Source organism: Hyperolius riggenbachi, chromosome 12 (assembly GCF_040937935.1).
Source record: "Hyperolius riggenbachi isolate aHypRig1 chromosome 12, aHypRig1.pri, whole genome shotgun sequence".
Lineage (NCBI taxonomy): Eukaryota > Metazoa > Chordata > Amphibia > Anura > Hyperoliidae > Hyperolius > Hyperolius riggenbachi.
In genome coordinates this window covers 136,807,293-136,827,253 of record NC_090657.1, presented here as the reverse complement: position 1 = coordinate 136,827,253, position 19,961 = coordinate 136,807,293, and the positions used below count along the sequence as shown (strand labels likewise).

At 41.9% G+C, this 19,961-nt stretch overlaps 1 protein-coding gene across 4 annotated transcripts in view; it reads left to right on the top strand.

Moving 5' to 3' along the window:
• SLC12A5 (solute carrier family 12 member 5) overlaps positions 1 to 19,961 on the top strand; it is a 223,109-nt gene that overhangs the window by 83,082 nt on the left and 120,066 nt on the right. For all 4 annotated transcript variants that reach the window (XM_068263355.1, XM_068263356.1, XM_068263354.1 and 1 more), the window contains exon 5: positions 12,186 to 12,240. In XM_068263355.1, coding sequence (XP_068119456.1) covers positions 12,186 to 12,240 — 55 coding nt within the window. The remainder of the gene's footprint in view (positions 1 to 12,185; positions 12,241 to 19,961) is intronic.

Genomic DNA, 19,961 nt, shown 5'->3' with positions numbered 1-19,961 from the left:
ACACCTGGGTGGCCAGCCTGGACTTCCTCAGCAAAAGCAGAGGACATGATTCCCTAATCCACTAACTGCATGACCTACTAATCTTATAGGAGAGCTATTTCAATTAAGACTTTTTCCAGGAGCTCAGTGAAGTAAGGTGATTATATGATCAGATTAATTAAGGACACCTGCACTGTAGCACAAAGACAGTAACTGACTAAATGTATGCAAGCATAGAGAAACACAATCTAAAGACGAAGAATCCTTTTTTTGCCAAAACAGCAACATTTGTTGTAGTTGTACGGGAAGAAAAAAAAAACATTCATTCTTACAAAAAAAAAATTGTCATGTGTATGTTAAAGCATTCACTTTAACGAATGACCAACACAATACAATACTCTTTAAGTAGTTAACTGCAATGAAACTTTTAGCAAGTGGAGGACTCTCAAAGAATCTGCCCAAGTGTAATTTTACAAATATGTCACAGAAGAAGCATAGTGACCCTTTAAAATAAAAACCACAGAAGGCAGAGGATGTAAATACACGGCACAGTTGGTGAATAGAGATGAGCCGGATTTCACATAATAGCCAAATCCGTCTAATAGTAAAATTGTGCATTGACTTTACACAGGAAAAGGAAGTGTTCCTCTGTGTCCAGGTTTTTATATTTGCAACTTTTAAGACTTCTTTTAGTCAGTAAGTTCATTTAAATTGGTAATATGGGTGGCAGTGGTATCGAATTGTAGTGTCTTTCCTGCAGAAATTATAGCAGCTATGGGGAAAGTACCAATCAGCCGCCCACGACAAAAACAATCCTGTAGAGGATTGCATCACGTTTAACTGGTGATCTAGATGCATGCTGTCAGAGGGGAGGGGGAACGGCTTGGCTGTCATGTTTATAGTCTAATCCACATCTGAGCAGAGAAAGCATGCTGGCAAAGGCATAGCTACAGATCCATGGGCCCTGGCATGGGTCCCCCCACCACCACCATGGTTTAAAAAAACAGATGCATGATAATGCAGCATCAAATCTTTTTCAAGGACAGATGTAGAGTGAGAGAGGTGTAGTTAGGTTGCTTGTTGATTGTCCCTATTCAAGGCATGTGCAGTTTATAGCTGTTTATTAGTACCATATCACTGTTGAAAAGATAATGCAGCAGTTGATTGATGGTCTTACAATTCTCTGGCAGATTTACCTGACAGATTGATTATTTCCAACATGTCCAATCTGAATTTCGACATGAATGAAAATCGATTGAAAAAAACTATATAAAAAAAAACGATCGGAAAATTGAAATATCTATCGAAATTCAGACCGGACATGTTGGAAATAATCGATCTGGCAGATAAATCTGCCAGAAAATTATATGGTGTGTACCTAGCATTAGGCAGATCTTCAGGTCTAGGCACACAGGTGAAGTTGCAAGTTCTACATTTCCTATTTTTATGCTATTATATGTTGGGGATCACTAAAGTCCCTTTTCAGCATGTGATTCTGATGTGAGGATAATGCTGCACTTCCAACAGTTAAAGTGAACCTGAACTGAGAGGGCTCGTTTCCACTGTTGCGGTGCGGAATCGCCTGGATTCCACCGCAGAAGAAATCGCATGCGGCTGCGTTTCCGCCTGCGGATTTAGCCGCGATTTCGCATGCGATTTCGCATGGCAAGGAGCCAGGCGAATTTAACCATGTCACTGCCTGAGTAAAGCTCCATAGCAAACCATGCGAAATCGCACGCGAAATCGCTTGGAAATCCGCATGACAAAGCCGCATGCGATTTCCCTATTAAATGCATTAGCGGCGATTCGCCCGCATTCCTCCCGCATGCGAAATCTGACGGCTCTGCCGTGCAGATTTCTGCCGCACCGAAAAACGCTCCCGCCGCCGCACAAGTGGAAACAGCCCCATCCACTTACATTGACTATGCGAATCCGCATGCAGTGCCCGCATGCGGATTCGCTATAGTGGAAACGAGCCCAGAAGGATGTGTATTTTCCTTTTTAACCTTCCTGGCGGTAACCCCGAACGTAGTTCGGGGTAAGCCGCGCAGGAGGTTTTCTCAGGCCCTGCTGGGCCGATTTGAGTAATTTTTTTTTTGCTGAATGCAGCTAGCACTTTGCTAGCTGCGTCAGCACTTCGATCGCTGCCGCCCCGCGCTCGATCGCCGCTATCCGCGTCGCAACACAGCCCCCCCCCCCCTAGACCCCTGCGCTGCCTGGCCTATCAGCGCCAGGCAGCGGCAAGGGGTGGATCGGGACTCCCTTAGACGCCACGACGTCCATGACGTCGGGGACGTCATCCCGCCCCGTTGCCATGGCGACAGGGGAAGCCCTCCAGGAAATCCCGTTCTTTGAACGGGATTTCCTGATCGCCTATCGCCGGAGGCGATCGGCGGGGCTGGGGGGATGCCGCTGAGCAGCGGCTATCATGTAGCGAGCCCTAGGCTCGCTACATGATTTAAAAAAAATAAAAATTAAAAAAAACGGCTGCGCTGCCCCCTGGCGGTTTTTAATAGACCGCCAGGAGGGTTAAAATAATACCAGTTGCCTGACTCTCCTGCTGATCCTGTGTCTCTGATACTTTGAACCACAGCCCCTCAACAAGCATGCAGATCAGGTGCTGTGACTGAAGTTAGACTGGATTAGCTGCATGCTTGTTTCAGGTGTGTGATTCAGCCACTACTGCATCCAAAGAGATCAGCAGGACTGTCAAGCAACTGGTATTGTTTAAAAGGAAACATCCATATCCCTCTTAGTTAAGGTTTCCTTTAAAGAGACTCTGAAGCAAGAATAAATCTCGCTTCAGAGCTCATAGTTAGCAGGGACACATGTGCCCCTGCTAAAACGCCGCTATAGCGCCGCTAAACGGGGTCCCTTCACCCCCAAACCCCCCACTGCGACACTTGGTCGCAGACTTGGTCGCTCCTGGAGGCAGGGCTAACGGCTGCAGCCCTGCCTCCAGTCACGTCTGTCAGCGGCGCATCGCCGCCTCTCCCCCGCCCCTCTCAGTGAAGGAAGACTGAGAGGGGCGGGGGAGAGGCAGAGATACGCGCTGACAGACGCGCGTGGGGCAGGGCTGCGGCGGTTAGCCCTGCCCCAACCAGGAAGCGCTCCCCCACATTACGGAGGGGATTTGGGGGATCAGGGACCCCCGTTAAGCCGCGGGATAGCGGCGGTTTAGCAGGGGCACACGTGCCCCTGCTATCTATGAGGTCTGAATCGAGATTTATTCTCGCTTCAGACTCTCTTTAAGGCTGTTTCACACCAAAAGTGCTTTTCTGATTGCCAACATATTGAAACGTGCTTAGGCAATGAAATCATATGGGTTGTTTCATACCCAAAACAATCTTCATCGAAATCGCAAAGCGCTGCATGTAGCATTTTTTTAGGGACTGCGATTTTGTTTGGAGTATAGAAAAAAAATTGCTGCGAAATTGATGGCGATATAATTGCAATTAGCATTTTTTTAAAAACATCGCTTAGGTATGCAATGACTCACTGCAGGGCTGATTTAAATAAATCATTTGAAGAGATAAAAAAGGTTTTTTTTTTTAAAGATGAGCTTAAATATTTAATGTATGAACACTTTCAAAAATTGATTCAAAGATCTTCAGAGAGATTCATCTTTAGAAACAACATCCCATAAAAAGGTGCAAAAAATTAAAATCACATAGCAAGATCAGTTGTTTAACAAGGCGACAACGTCGACTTGTTTCGGGTAGACCCTTCTTCAGGCCCTCACAAACAATGGTGTACATCTAAACATACCGTAATTTACAAAAATATAACATTAAAATACATCGACCAGAGAATGAATGGTTCCAGCACCAAAGAGAAATTGGAGAAAAATACCACCAAGATAGAGATGAAAGCAGCAATGTGTGACAACCGTATAGAATCCCAGATAACAAGGGGATAGAAAAGAGCAGTAAAACTAAGGAACAGTGTCACAGAAAAACTGCGGTAGTGAAAAATGAGAGAGCCTCTATAAGTAAACCGCAAGGGAAGGATAAAGGTTTAAATAATAAAATACCTGCACTGTATAGGAAACAACAGATTAAACAACATCTGGACAACAACTAAGCCAGAAATCAACTCCTAGCATAATATTAATGTATATAGTATATATCAGAAAATTGACTCTACATGATATATCAAAATAGAACAGCAGCTCAATAGGGATAAACCACAATGTAACATATCAGTTAACCTCAGTGCAGCAAAATAAAACCGCACAGAGCCAACAAGATAGTGAATAAGTGTCAGGGACTAAACAATAAATGGATCAACAAAGCAATGTATACTCACTTTCACTGTAAAAAAGGTGCTGCATGCAGGCAGAACGGACCAGGGGAGAGTGGTGACTGATAGTAACTGAGACTACATTGTATAGCACAGTGGAATGCCCCAAATCAAATAAAAAATCAAATGCAGCTGAGCGCGGGAGATGGGCCTGGAACGCATGATGGAACGCATTAAGCTGACGTCCTATACGCCAGGAGTAAAAGTGCATATGTGCGTATCACATCCGCCTAAAAAAGAAGAACTAGCACGCATAATGGAGCGCAACGTTGCATAAAACGAAAAGGCATGATGCGCCTAGAAAGGACTACAGGGCGTAATGAAACGTGTAATGGAAAGCAGCATCATGTAAATAGAAAAAGAGTGGAACGCATTAGTAAGACGTAATGCGTAATATGGTCCGCATACACGGGCCACATAGCGCAAATTGAATGAACGCTCACCCCAACAGGTAACAGGCTGGTATAATGCGTAACACTAACCACGTGGGGCAAAAACGGTTAAAAAATGGGCTACAAGAACAGCAACAAAGTAGTAGATAGATCCAAAACTAAGTTACCTGATACCCATGGAAGATGACTATAGAGTAGATCAAGATCCAAATGGTGCATATCAAAACCAGAATGAAACTGGAGATACAAAACATAGAAATACAGCATGAGAAATATATGAAATGGAATATATACAATATTAACAAAAAGGCAACAAAACAGTGTAAGGACTATACTCAAGATTCATGCCATGGGGTACCAGTGTATGCAAAAATCTTAACTGGAACGCCTCACGTTTGATGAGATATGCCTGTCTATCGCCCCCCCCCCCTCCCCCTGGGATTTTTGAATGACCTCCAAAACCACAAATTTAAGTTGCCTCACTGAATGCCTTGCTTCCCACAAATGTTGAGCAATCGGAGAAGTCAAAGATGCAGCAGAACCATTATGTTTATAAGCTTTGTTTATATTAGAGTGATGTTTGCCTGTACGGTCCTTGACTGGACGTGTGGCATAATGTCGCAATTTTATAGGTGTCCCTCGCATAGGATGATTACATTCCTTTCCCTTCATGATATACTGACAATTTACGCACTGTAAACAAAGGAAAGTGCCACAACGCAATGGTACCAGACGTCTCTGGTTGCCAACATCAGATGGATCTATATCTGCTTTAACTAAATGATCTCTGATAGATCTAGCTACATTGGCAAATGCTGGGATCTCTGTGCTCAGAGCAGCCAAGATATCTCCTAATATGTATAAAAGTAGAGATGGAGAGACTGACCAGTGACAAGCAGAGAAGCAGAGACTGAGCAGTACCAAGCAGAAACTGAGATACTCACCAATGTCAAGCAGACCCCAGTGACAGACCAGATTTCTGTGCAGACTTCAATAACAGATTAGACCCCCCAGTAACAGGCTAGGTTGCAACTATCCATGGCCCTCACCACCTTATTACATAATTTGGCAGCAAGTCCCCAAACCACATAATTAGAAAGTCAAGTTTTCCAAAATCACAGAACCACAGGGCACATAGACACCAATCACAGGTGTGTCTATAACCTCTTCATTTTACAGAGCCATGCTACTCCCAACCTGCATAGCTTATTGACCCTCAGCAGCTAGTGGAGGAGTGTCCAAATCAATCACGCTAGTGGCCAAAATCTCAAACACAGTCTAAGTCTGGGCCAAATTGTTTATTAAGATTGAACATATATTGAATAGTCTCAAACTAAGTGGCATATCTATAGTGACCATGGGGGCCTCCTCCTCCCAATTTCGACAAGTAGCGCAGTGGAGGAGTTCAATATGTCTGCTCCAGCCCTGCTTCAGGTCTCCTTTGATCTTCTTGACAGCCACACGCTCTATAATGCATACCTCTTGCTTCTCACCGGTGTGCTCCTCTAGAAACGAAGGCATGGGGCTATCTGTTTTTTTGCTTACAATGCTGGACATTGGAAGCTCTCAATGGCCTCATAAAATGTCAAGGAGAGGGCTGCATTCGGCCTGCAGGCTTTGTGTTTGACACCTGTGAGCTAGTAAATCAAAAATAAACTAAGACCATTATAGCAGTTTGCTGATGGATAGATAGCAACAAGCTGGGTTACATCCATCCTGTAGTCAGCCAGTGTTCTGTTCAGGTTCTTTACACATCAATGTGTCAGCTTCTAAGATAAAAAGGTATATTTGCATCAAAATAAGACTGCTTAATCACACACTGAAAATGTAATTATTGCCAGTTAGTTACAATTCAATAAAAATTCAAATGTGAAATATGAATTATGAATTCACTGAGCAACGTTTCATTGTGTTGTCACCATTATGTTTGATGAGAGCAGCAGCAATGTCTGATGACTGTGACTGTTGCCATGGCAGCTGTCAGTGTTTGATCTGATTGCGTCTGTTCGATACCATTGAGCCCCATGCAGATCACAGACTGCAGCTACGACTCAGCGCAGGGTGGAAGGTGACACTACTAACCAGTTACCCTCAGCAACAAGAACACCTTCCATGAGGACAGATCAACCACTGCACTCAGTAGCATGATGCCGTTAGTCAGAAATGTTCATCTGTGATTTAACTGCATAATTTATTTACCAGTCACAGCTTTACAGCCTTGCAGGACTCTGACCCAGGAAATAAGGTCCAGAAGTACCATACTCCCTCATACAACAGGCTACCATAGCATGCATGAGTGAATCTTGTGCTAGTGATCAGAGTGTTAAATGCTCTGATCATTAGAGGTCATAAATTAGTACAGCTTAAAAGTCAAGATGCTCTTTTCCCCCAAATATACTGGTAATTATTATTAAAAACTTTATTTATATAAATAATAGGGGGCAAGACTGATGGAGGAAGTTCAATAGAGTCTATCTCCTGCTCTGGATAAGTCCTGGAGCCTTGCGAGTGAGCAAGTGATGCAAGGGTTGGATAATCGGTAGCGTGTTGGAAGAGCAGAGAGAGTGGGTTGGAGAGTACCTCTGGATGAGATCTGAGATGTACAAAGGGTAGGTATGGTGGATGGATTTCATGGAGGGCACTTTAATTCTGAGGGGAACAGGGAGCCAGTGAAGGGACTTGTGAAGTGGGACAGCTGAAGTGGAGTGGCAGAAGTAGTAAATGAGCCTGGCAGCTGCATTCATAACAGATTGCAGGGGTCGGAGTCTGGTCTCAAGAAGTCCCGAATGGGACTTGCAGTAGTTCAGACAGGACTACTGGTAATGGAATTAGCAGGGCTGGAGAAGAACTTTGCACTTGGTTAATTATATTAGGCACCTGCTGGTTAATTATTCAGCAGCTCCCAAATCTGATTAGTCCCTTGAAAAGTTTTAGTTCCATCTGTCAGCAACCTCCAGCAATATAGAGTTTTGTAAGACTAAAGCAGGTCATACACGCATCATTTTTCCCTGGCAGATTTGATCAGGGTGAAAATCATAGTGAAAATCAATTGCACTACAAGCTGCATTGATCGTAAGCCAAGCCACTTGGGATTTTTCTATCACCACACACAGGCTCAGTGGGGGTGGGTAGCTCCGGCCTGCAGAATTTCGCTGGGGGGCCCGTCAAACTTAAGTTACGCCCCTGATGTATGGCCACCTTAGCTAAAAGTTACTGTAGTTTTCATTGCAGCCAGAGACCTCCTGCTTGTTCTCCCTCCACTCCTCTCCATAGGACAGAAAATGCTGCTTTGCACAGATCCCAGCAGGATGTCTACAAAATAATTGTTAAGGTCCTTACTAAATATAATCTTCAGTGTAAAATTTTACCAAATCATGTAGTAGAAGGGTAAATTGAGTTTATATAATTTGAATGGATACTTTAGGTAGTTACTCATATTACACAAAATTAGTAAGATTGTACAGATAAGATTGTATCATTAGTGGGCACCTTTAAGATGGGCATGAACGATACAATCCTACAGACAATCGATAATTTCAGATCATCATTCTGATCGGTTGAGAAATCGTGGCCACTAACCACCAAAAACCCACCAAACAATCCGATCAGTTTGATGGGATAGATCAGAAAAATGGATCGATTCAAATAATCTAATTGAATTGGTTATCATGCTTTCATCCATGAGTGGACATGACTGATCATTCCCGATCAATCAGAATGATGATAGGAAACGATCGATCACCTGTAGGGATTTTGTCGTTAATGGTCACCTTTATTATTATTATTTAGTATTTATATAGCGCCGACATCTTCCGCATAGCTGTACAGAGTATATAGTATTGTCACTTAACTGTCCCTCAAAAGGGCTCACAATCTAATCCCTACCATAGTCATATGCCTATATGTATTGTGTAGTGTATGTATCGTAGGGCCAATTTAGGTCGGAAGCCAATTAACTTATCTCTATGTTTTTTGAATGTGGGAGGAAACTGGGGTGCCAGGAGGAAACCTACTCAGACATGGGGAAAACATACAAACTCTGTGCAGATAGTGCCCTGGCTCAAATTTAAACTGAGGACCCATCACTTAAAGGCGAGAGTGCGATCCACTACGCCACTCTGCAGCCTTTAGAGAACTATCACCTGATCCGATAACAGTTAAAACACCAAAGCGTGTACATAGCTAAACAAATCACTTGTCAGCTGTTAACCTCCTTGCCGGTTATCTCGAGCTCAGCTCGGGGTAACCTGCCGTGGAGGATTGCTCTGGCCCTGCTGGGCCGATTTGCATAATTTTTTTTTGTTACACGCAGCTAGCACATCCGATCGCCGCTGATCAGCCGCTACCCGCTGCGCCGCGCCCCCCCAGACCCCTTGCGCAGCCTGGCCAATCAGTGCAAGGCAGCGCTGAGGGGTGGATCGGGACTCCGTCTGACGTCATGATGTCAATGACGTCAGTCCAATCGTTACCATGGCGACGGGGGAAACCCCTACAGGAAATCCCGTTCAGAACGGGATTTCCTGTTGGGTATTTGCGCCGGAGGGGTGGGAGGGATAGCGAAGGGAGGGGGGAAGCATGGAGCTAGCGCTAGGCTAGCTACATGCTAAAAAAAATAGCAAAAAAAGAAAAACCCTCCCGCGGCCGCACACAGGAAATAGTTAGAACGGCAGGGAGGTTAAATGAAGAATTCTGATTGGCTGTTCTGGGCATCTGCCTAAACCTTTTTTTCCTCGTTCTCTTTGTACCGGTCTTGATAAGTCTGCTAGAGTGAACATTCACTGCACATTTTTTTGGGTAAATCTCTTGCTCCCCAGTATCTGACTCTGCAACCCTCCCCCAGCATCACGTAAGAAGTGTCAGATTACAGTTTATGTGTTATTGTGACTTGTTTTATCACCTTTTCTTAACCTCAACTCACATCATCAGCGTCTGACAGGACTTTATCTAACTGCAGCAAATTTAGCGAGTCTGCATTTCATACCATACGTCTTCATTTTGAAACTCCATTATAAAGTATGCTGTCACGTTCTCATACCTTCCATCGTGTGTGCGTGACGTCTTTTGACCGTGCACTGAATTTGGGCAGGCTATCTTTGCGTGTGACATAAAACTGAATCACTCCATATTACATGCACTGTGGCCAACACTGTATGATCTCAACACAATATCACATATTTTGACTGGAATATCCCATGACCTCCCACACCGATTAGTTAATCACCGGCTTCCCGGAAGAAAAAAGAAACATCAACCCACTGTGTTTAATCTGTGCGCTTCAGATGGTTTTAGGCTTATTTAATACGCTAGAGCAACAACGCTAATGGCGTGCTTATTGCAGCAGTCTTTTGCAACCAACCATATTTTCATCAGATCAAAACAGATGAATAGTGGCTGGTTGCAATGGGATACTGTGCTTTGCTGATTGTATTTTGCCTTATTAAATAAGCTGAGTTATCTTTCATATGTGCACGTTATCCACAATTACATCCTCAGTCCTTCCACTGCATCTGAACTCATGTCCCCGATTGTATGCTGCATTTGAACTCATATCCTCTAAAAGTGCACTGTGTCAAATAACACACCTAATGAGGTGTCAAATATCACATATATAATGAGGATGCACTGCAGTTCAGAATACATTGTCTGAGGTTGCACTGCATCTAATTTTGTACCGATGGGCTTATTTGTGTGAACTTGTGACGCCAGAGACACAGGAGAAGCCATTGCTTGTTTTTTCTTCTTAAAGAAACAATATCCAGGGCTGTCATCTTAACCCAGTTCATACTGTGGGGCTTTAGTATATTTAAGCATCAGTTCTTAGTGAGTCACTGGCCTGGAACATGACACAGAACAAGCATCAGCTGGTAGGAACTTTCTGCTCCTGCCACAAAGGCTTGTTGGAAGCCACTGAGTCTGAGCTGGAGAACTGTGGAGAACTACTGCAGACACAAGTTTGACTTTCTGCTACCCTCAAGCCATTCATATAAACAAAGAGAATAAAAGCCTCAATATACTTTTTGTGTCCAAAAATATACATACTGAGAAATGCCGATTTTCAGTATCTGACAGCTTCTCATTAAGTCATTAGGGCTGCTGATGAGGACAGGGATCCCCCTCTTCACTTGGTCTCTTTCACCGGTCACAATGTCTGATTGCCATGACTTCTTTACACATAGCTGTTGACCTGTCAGTTACTGCAGAGAAGTAAAGACTTGTCAAGGCAAAGAGACCAAATAAAGAAGGGGGCTTCTAGGTAGGAATTTCTTGCTTCTGTCAGGAGCCCCTGTTGACAGATGGGTAGCCATCAGATGTGGAAAATTGGTACATTTCAGCATTTTTTAAAATGTGTCTGTGTTTTTTTATTTGTCCACTATTAGGTTGCAAACATTTGCACCCCGAGTCAAACAGAAAAAGTTTTTAAAAAATATCAGGCCAGGTTTGCAGAATCACTGAACCTCTCCACTGTTCTCCAGCCTTGAGGAACCACCAGGCCGATTGGCTTGTTTGGTAGTGAAGTGAGGACTAGGACTACAGCTTCAGAGTTTGCACATTTCAAAAGAAATTTGGCAATGGCTTCTTCTGTGAATCTGTCTCACTGGTTCACTTTAATAAGGCACTGTGAAAGAACAGCATTGTTCTAATGACATGAATGGGGAAAGTGCAGTAAGCCGTACTGCAGCAACCAATCAGATGTCAGCTTCCCTCCCTTTAGACTGGTTAGAAGTTAAACAATGAGAGATGATTTTTGATTGGCTGCTGTTGATTACTGAGCTTTGCATCTTCCCTTTTTGCCTTGTTAAAGGGACATTGCATCCACAGCTAATAATTTCTTGATGGCTGGAACCTGGTTTTTGAATCACCATTACCCTTTAAAACTCCAGCAGTGAGATGTTTCTGCTGAGGTTCCCTGCTTCCATGGTGCAGGGTCTCATTCCTCTTGCTTAGACTTCTAAACTATATATCATATTGGAAATTCTACGAAAAAATAGACTTTAGTATCGGCCATGGAAATTGGGCAAAAGTTGTGACTTGGGTACAGAGATTTCCCTATCCGAGTATCCAAGAGACAAGACAGTATTTGGTTATTCAACTAACCAGCGTCCAGTTCATAGCTTAAATATTAGCTATGGGCATAATTACCCTTTAAATAAGCTGGTTGTGTGCACTACATCTCAGGTCATGCTGTCTGAGTGGGTGTTGCATCTCAGGCAATTTAGTCTGAGTGTGAACTGCATTAGTATCACATCCTCTAACTGTACACTGCATTTGATATCATTTTTTCCCACTGTGCACTGCACCCAAAAAATCCTCCACATTGCACTGCGTCTGACATCTTCACCCTACCACGCACTGTACCTGAGACAAATTCTTTTCATGGTGCACTGCTTTTATCCTCCCATGATGCATTGCGTCTCATGTCTCCCCCCTTATGATGCACTGCTCCTGTCATCATCTCCCTTCCATTATGCGTTGGGTATAGGCTCATGGCGCCTACCTGTGTTTGCTCTGCAGACCATGCTGACTGCTATCTCAATGAGCGCCATCGCTACCAATGGAGTTGTGCCAGGTAGGGGGAATTTCAGAGATCGACAAAAACATGGGAGATGCAGTGCGTGGGAGGGATTGGGGTGGGTGTACACAATACTGCTTGATGCAGAAGCAGTGTGTGTGGGGGTGTTGGAGACTATATGCCAGATGCAGACGCTTTGCATTAATTAGATTAAGGCTACGTGAACATGGGTGCTTGTCTTGTGATTTCCCTTTTAGAGAGCATAGCATCTGTGCTCTGCCAGTATAACATCTATGCTCTGTCAACTCAATTTTGCTTCAGTCCTTTTGCACTGCAGTTACTTTATAGGGAATCTGTCAGGATAGAAATATAGAATCTGGCATTGCAAACTACTTTAACTCACATAACATCCAAACCAACGATCTAAAGACTAAACAACATAGGCAACTCCACAACAAGTTTATATAGATTGTGACAGGTCACTAAAGTTTGAAGTGCGTCTAAAAATAGTGTCAAGTTTTAATATTATTTCATGCCTGGGACTGATGGTTGTCATCTGTGGCAGATAACATACACAGCTTTGTTGGCACACTAATGCCATCTCACAAAATAGAAGAGCATATCCACGTAAAGTTTCTTGTTAAACTTAATGAAACTGCTACAAGTTATAACTGATTACACTTGTTTTTGAGTGGAGGGTGTTGAACATCCAGGGCATCTAAGCACATCAACAATTGAAGAAAACCTCAATATAATTAATGAAGTAGTGTGGAAAGATAGATGATCAGTTGTAAGAATGATAGAAGAAATGGAGAACATTCAAAAAGACGTTTTTTTGTCAGTGAACCAACACTTCTATAAAGAAGTCTTGATCAGAGTGTGAGAGAAGAAAGTGGCTAAACTGGTGGATGAATGGTTGGATCTGACATCATGGCAGTCCACGACTAGACAGTGGAATCTCTGTGCAACAGTTTGTAGCTAAGAGCCAAGAGTGCACTGAAAGGCTTGAGGTTTGAATAAAATGATATACGGTAATAAGAAAGCCAAGATAAACACTATGCAAGGTCTATTGCAAATTAACCCCCGGTATTCATTTGATCAATGAGGGAAGTGAATGCAGCAATGTATGGATGCAGGAGAAGGTTATATTGAAGGTGAAAAAAATATATTATTAAAAAGGTCAGGACCTGGATCAGGACCACACAGAAGTACATGCTTACATATATTTTGTAGACTTATTCAGCTATGACACCAAGATTACTGAAAATAATATATATATATTATATATGTATATAAATATATACACAGTATATGTAAGCCTGGGCATGTAACATTTACTTTTATATGGTTCTGATCTAGTTGGCCAATTTTACAACCTCCATTTAGTATGAGGGTTAACAGATCTTAAATACTATGGCCAGATTGTGTAAGTAAGCTCTCATACTGCATGGAGGGGGGTCACTGATTGGCCAATCAATGTTGAGGGCTTTTTCACACTACAAGAGCATTTTAAGTGCTAGTGATTTTGAAAAGATCTTGCCAATGCTATGGGGGATTTTTTACAAAATCACATTGCTCAAGTGAGAACACACACAGAGGATAACATTAGCAAGAGCTTTTAAAACCACAAAGCGCTTAGAAAAGCCCTTGTAGTGCAAACAAACCCTGAAGGTGTGTACCAGGCTTTACCTCTGGTATTCTTATCCAATTTTGATTGGCCAAACACTGGCCAACTTTACCACTTCTATGTAGTATGAGGGACAACAGATTTTGAATATTATGACCAGATTGTGTAGATAAGTTCTCATACTGCATGGAAGTGGTAAATTGGCCATTTATTGTTAAATCAAATAGGATGAGTTTACTAGACCTGGTACACACATCCAATTTTGATTTGCCAATCACTGACCAATTTTTCCACCTCCATGTAGTATGCAAGTTTACCTAAACATAGCTCATAGTATTCAAAATCTGTTAGCCCTCATACTACATGGAGGTGGTAAAATTGGCCAATCAAAATTGAAGGTGTGTACCTGGCTTAAAAATGAACTATATTTCACTCCCATATTCAGTCATGGTATTTAGACACACCTCATGTATAGTATAATTTACAGACCCACTTAGGTCCATATGCACTTAACTTTTGTTTTCTCCAAGTTGATATTTACACACCTTGTTAATAAAATGCCTTTAAAACTTCCAGCAAGCAAGAAAATACACAAAATAATTTTGATAGTACTTTTTCAATTGCATAATGCTGAAAAGTTATTTTAAAGGTAACCTGAGATGTCAGAATAAAAAGATTTGATACTTATCCGGGCCTTCCTCCATACCCATGAGCATGGATGCGCCTCACGCTTTCCTCCCGTGTGCCTCCGCTCAGCCTCAATCACTGCCGGTAATCTGGCTCAGTCGCGCCAGTCGGCTCTTCTCCGTATGCACGGAGGTGTTGCGAATGTGCAGAAGAGCTGACTGGCGCGACTGAGAAAGATTACCAGGAGTGATTGCGGCTGAATGGAGGCACTTCGGAGGACAGCATGGGACACGTGTGCTCGTGAGGATGGACGAACACCCGGGTTTAAGTATTAAATCTTTTTTAATCCGACATCTCAGGTGCACGTTAAAGAGAAGATGAAAAATGATCACCTTGGAGAAAACTTAGGAGAACAAATGAATTGCAAATGGGCCTTAATTTCCTATGTGAATTACCGCTCAGACCTAGGTCACATGGTCAATTCACGTCACAGTAACGGGATTGCCAGTAGGGATAGTCCGTAAGATACGGATCTTCTGGAGTTGAATAAAATGCTATGGCAATTGTATGCAGACTTATACAGCTAGCAAATTTGCAAATAAACCAATTAAATATAATTGATAAATCTCAAGCTGCATTAAATGCATTATTTGATTTGATTCTGATTTTATTTTGATTCTGATTTGTATCTCATTGACCATCACTAATTGCTATTAGTAACTTACCTAAATGTACTTCCATTGACTAGCACATCACTTATGGTGGAGCAAGTCACATCTCCATCATTAGCGAATGTCAGAATCATTCTGCTAGCAATGGAAGAATGATTTTCTTCATGGTAAGTGATAACTTCGCTGCCTTGTGGCATTTATGTGGTTCTCCTCTGGCAATCCTGTTTCTGAAAACAGCACTGCCTGTATGTTTTAGGCTCTATGTAAGCGTTTCCCCCAGATTTGCTTTCAAGTCTATGATGTCTGTTTCTGAAAATTACTTTTTCACTCAGTGGAGGCTCAGTAGGTTACCCCCTTGGGGCTATCCTCTAACCTCTGCAATGGGGCAGAATCTGATACCACAGGGTGAGCGTGTCTGTGCTCCCACTTCCAGGAAGTGAAGTGCAGCACTGAGAGCCACTAGGGATCTGAAGGAAATGATTTTCAGAAGCAGACATGGGGATTGGTAAGCAAGGTGATGGGAAAGCTGCTTTGCTGTTTTTTTTATTTTTAACTGCTTAAATGTTGCAAGCTCTTGAGAAGTTATGTTTTGTTCTTGAACAAGTATGTAGTTCAGGTGATGTAACTCTTCAAGTCTCTGTACTCTCTCACATTATGATGTAAAGTCAATATTGTGAAAAAATTGAAAAGGTCCTTATTCAATTCCTTTTCTCCTGAGTTTTCTCCTAGGTGATAGTTTCACTTCTTATCAAAAAATGCATTTTAAGCCATCAGCAAGCAAGAAAATACTCAAAATAATACGATAATATGAAAAGTTATGTAAACAATAAAAAAAAATATCCTTGGAAAAAGCTTAGGGGAAAAAGTGAATTGAATGACGGCCTTATGCTATTAGGTTGCCTGCGTGTTAAAACCAATCTTTCCTTTTTACTAGATATGGGAAGTTGAAAATATGCAGTTGTGGTACTGCAAAAAGACTCTTCACCCCTATCATTATGTGGACTAACATTTTCCCCCGTCTTATCATAGTTAATTCTCTAGGGTAAGAAAGTCTTTATTAGCCTGGAGAGAAGTGTACAGATCCTCCCATTCTCAGTTTATCAAAATGCCCCCATACTTTAATAATGATACATTGCTTTGGCAACGTGAGGATGGTCACAGACCACTAAGCTAAAATTTTGTTTCACAAATCTGACTTTACTCTGTTATGTGTGGAAAAGTTACTGGTCCAGTTTCAGCAGTTGTTTGCCTGCTCAGAGCATTTTAATGTATTAAAGCAAGGATAAATCTGACAGTCCTTGAGCTTGCACCTTTTAAACCAAGCCAGCTCCTGTGTTTCTTAGCTGACAGGATACTTTTTAGCATCATTACACTGTTTTAGTATTAATAAACCTACAATGGGACTAAAGCACAAAGCCTTATTTAAAGTACTTGCAGGTTATCAACCACATTTTACAAAATGCTTCAGGTTACTGCAGCCAAATGGCACTAGTGGCCGGCAGCCTAGAGGCTTAACTGCCCAACAAATAAATAGTTCAGCTGCCCCACAGAAAAATAAACCTTACTAATATAACTTTTATGATCGTACGTTGCAGCAGCTGGCATATTTTTTATTAGAAGTGCTAGTATAAAGAAGCACATGCGAGTCCTATAGTAGCTGCTCTGCTCCCAACTCCAATTCAAAAGTGAGAAGAAAATATATCTAGCTAGCTTATTGCTCTCCAGTCAGCTGTATCAAAGCTCTCCTTCAACATCTTGCCCTTCCACCCCAAAGGGCCCTTTTCCACTAGAGCAAATCTGCATGCGTTTTCTGCATGCAGATTCGCATAACCAATATAAATCAATGGGCCTGTTTCCACTTGTCAGAAATTCTATGCGGTGGACTGTACAGAAAAAATCTGCACAGCAGAGCCATCAGAATTCGCACACCGCAAGGCTAGTGTGCAATTCGCCTGTAATGTATTTAATAGGAAATTCGCCTGCGTTTTCGCTATGCAAATTTTCTATGTGAATTTGCGTATGTTTTTGCCTAAAATCAATGTAAAAGCACACAACACAGGCACTGACGTGGTTAAATTCGCATACTTACAAACAGATGCGAATTTTAACTCGTTTTCGCGTTAAAATTTGCAGACAAACGCGTATTGTGAAAGCGAATTCGTTTTCACGTTTTTCGCAATGGAATCGCACCGCACTAGTGGAAACGGGCCCTATAGGACTACTGTTATAAAAAAAAAAATTTAAAATAAAAATACATACTCAGAGTAAAATACACTATAAATTATTTTTTCCTGTGTTGCTTTCACTGACAATAGGTAATGAAAATCTGACAAATTTGTTTTCTGGACTAGTCCATCTCCTTATGGGGTTTCTCAAGGTTTTTATTATTAGGAAAAGCACTTACTGAATGGCAATTGTTCAGTCCAGCTGGCAAATAGTGCAAAAATGAGTAGGAGACCTGACTGATATCTTTGTATAGATTATTTTCCAGGAAGTGTTTTTTCAAAGAATAAAGAAGATTCTGACAATCCCCCATGAGATCTGTCAGCTTTTTACTGCGTTCTATAAGCAACAGCGACACAGGAGAAAAGTAATTTATAGTGCATTTTACTCTAGGAGAATTTTACAGTTTTTCATGATAGTGGTGCTTTATGTGCCATTCCCTAGGTTCCATACCCGTTAAAGCCCATTTCAGACACAATTTTATATAGCAGCAACTAGATGGTGGCTAATTGAGGTCCATCCCCAGCAGTTTGTTGCAGAACTGTGTGGTGACCACTTGGTAGGGTACCATTGCTTTAACTATCCATGTGCACTAGCCCTGTAAATACACTTTAATAAACCCACGCCAGATATGTTACATGATTTGCCCACTCTGGTGTTTTCCCACCAGCTAAGGAAGGCCTAAGTAAATCGGACCAGTTTGCATAATTAATAATGTGGTGGTTTTGAAGCTTTAATGAAAACAAGTACCACTGAAGAAGAAGGCACACAGGACACTGTTTTGTGCATCCACCTTTCTTCCTGGCGTTCCTCAGATCCTTGAACTAGAGTGCTTGACTTTCAGCTTTCATCTCTGAATTCGGAGTTCTTCCTTGTACCCCTGGATATGTCATCAGCTGAGCCCAATAAGGAGGGGTCCAAACTGGAATTTGATATATGAGTAATAAGCACCTTGGGATATCAGGAAGATTGAGTGAATGTGCCTGCAGATCTTGGTGCCTTGTTTAGAGTGTTTATGTACTTATAATTAAATGTGTATAAAATAACTTCAAAGGAGGCCCTGATCAATAATGCAGCATACTTACAATATTTTTTTATACCACTTTTAAGATACAGGCATGCCATCTCCAGTATGTGCAATTTATGCTGTTAGTTATACTGATAGTAAACAAGCCACTCTCCTTGCTCAGCACTGCTTTTGTGATTTGAAGCTATCCACACTGCTTCAACAGCTCTAAACTCAACAGCATATCTTTGTTGAAACACTAGTTTAGATGTATGGTCCGATCCTAGCGCATTTCTCCAATGATTAGTATCTATCTAGAAATAAGGCAAAATCAGTAATACTGGGAACACACTATACAACTTCCGGTCCGATCAACGGGATGTTTATTTCCGACCTGTCCAATCTGTTTCTGATCGATAAGATCGATTTTTGCAAAGGTATAATCGGCAAATCAATCCCTTTATCGATTGGGAGCAGTTTGGACAGGTACACATGATACAACTTCCCGTCAGATTACCTGTTGATCAGACGGGAAATTGCGTTCTGTGTTCCCAGCATTAGGTTAGGTTCACACTGCGAGTGTTGTTGGATCAGGATGGGCAAACAAATCCTGTATTGACAGATCCTATGTTAAGTATAGGATTTGTTCAGACATGTTCAACTTGTCCGTTGTAGTGACAGACCGCCAGGTCCCATCCTGCACATTTTTCTGGACAGTAAATGGATGTATCAGACATGCCATAGATATGATTAGTCCATTACAATAAACATGAACGGACATATGAAATGGACAGCGCAGTACATCCAATCTGCTGTGACCGTCCACCCATTGCATTGGACGGGATGGTAAACTCAGGTAAATACACTTACATTGGATTATTCATCAGAGCCTCATTTTTATTTATTTGAAGCAGATTTAAGTATAAGTATATGATCACCTTAAAGCATAACTGTGCTTACACATGCACTTGCAACTTTATGCTCCCAAAACTGCTTCAAAGAGCTAAGTTGGATCTACTAAGTAGGATGTCTGGATACAGAGGTATGGCTAAGTGCTCCCTCTATTATTCCACTGCTTCCAACCATGTAAATAGTGGTGAACGTCCACATTGCAGCAGTGTGAACGTAGCCTAAAGACACTCCCTGACTAACAGAAGTCCTGTCCTCATCCATTAGATGCCCTGCCTACTTTGAATAGGCAGGAGATAATTCACTATTGTTTACAACCGGCAGTGTTGATTTAAAGGCTAGATCCCAAGAGGTCAAATGTGGTTTTTTTTAGTGCATTTAAGTACAGTTATAAGCGCAAACCCATCACTGTCCTGAGCAACAGAAACCAAGAAACTTAAAACATGTTACAGGAGATTACCCTTTGTAAAAACTGTATTTCAGGATGATGGTCTGCAGTTCCAGAGTTATAAACAGTGAATTCAAAGTTAAAGTAAAGTGAGTTATGCTTCTTAACTTACCTATTAGTGATTCCACCAATCAAGTTAAAGGCCCAATAGAGAAATGACCAAGGTGTGGTTCATGCGTGCCTTTTACAGCGATACCTAAAATTGGCATGCTGTTTTAGCAGCTTATATCTCTTAAATTGTTGATCATTTTGACATGCAGCTTGGAC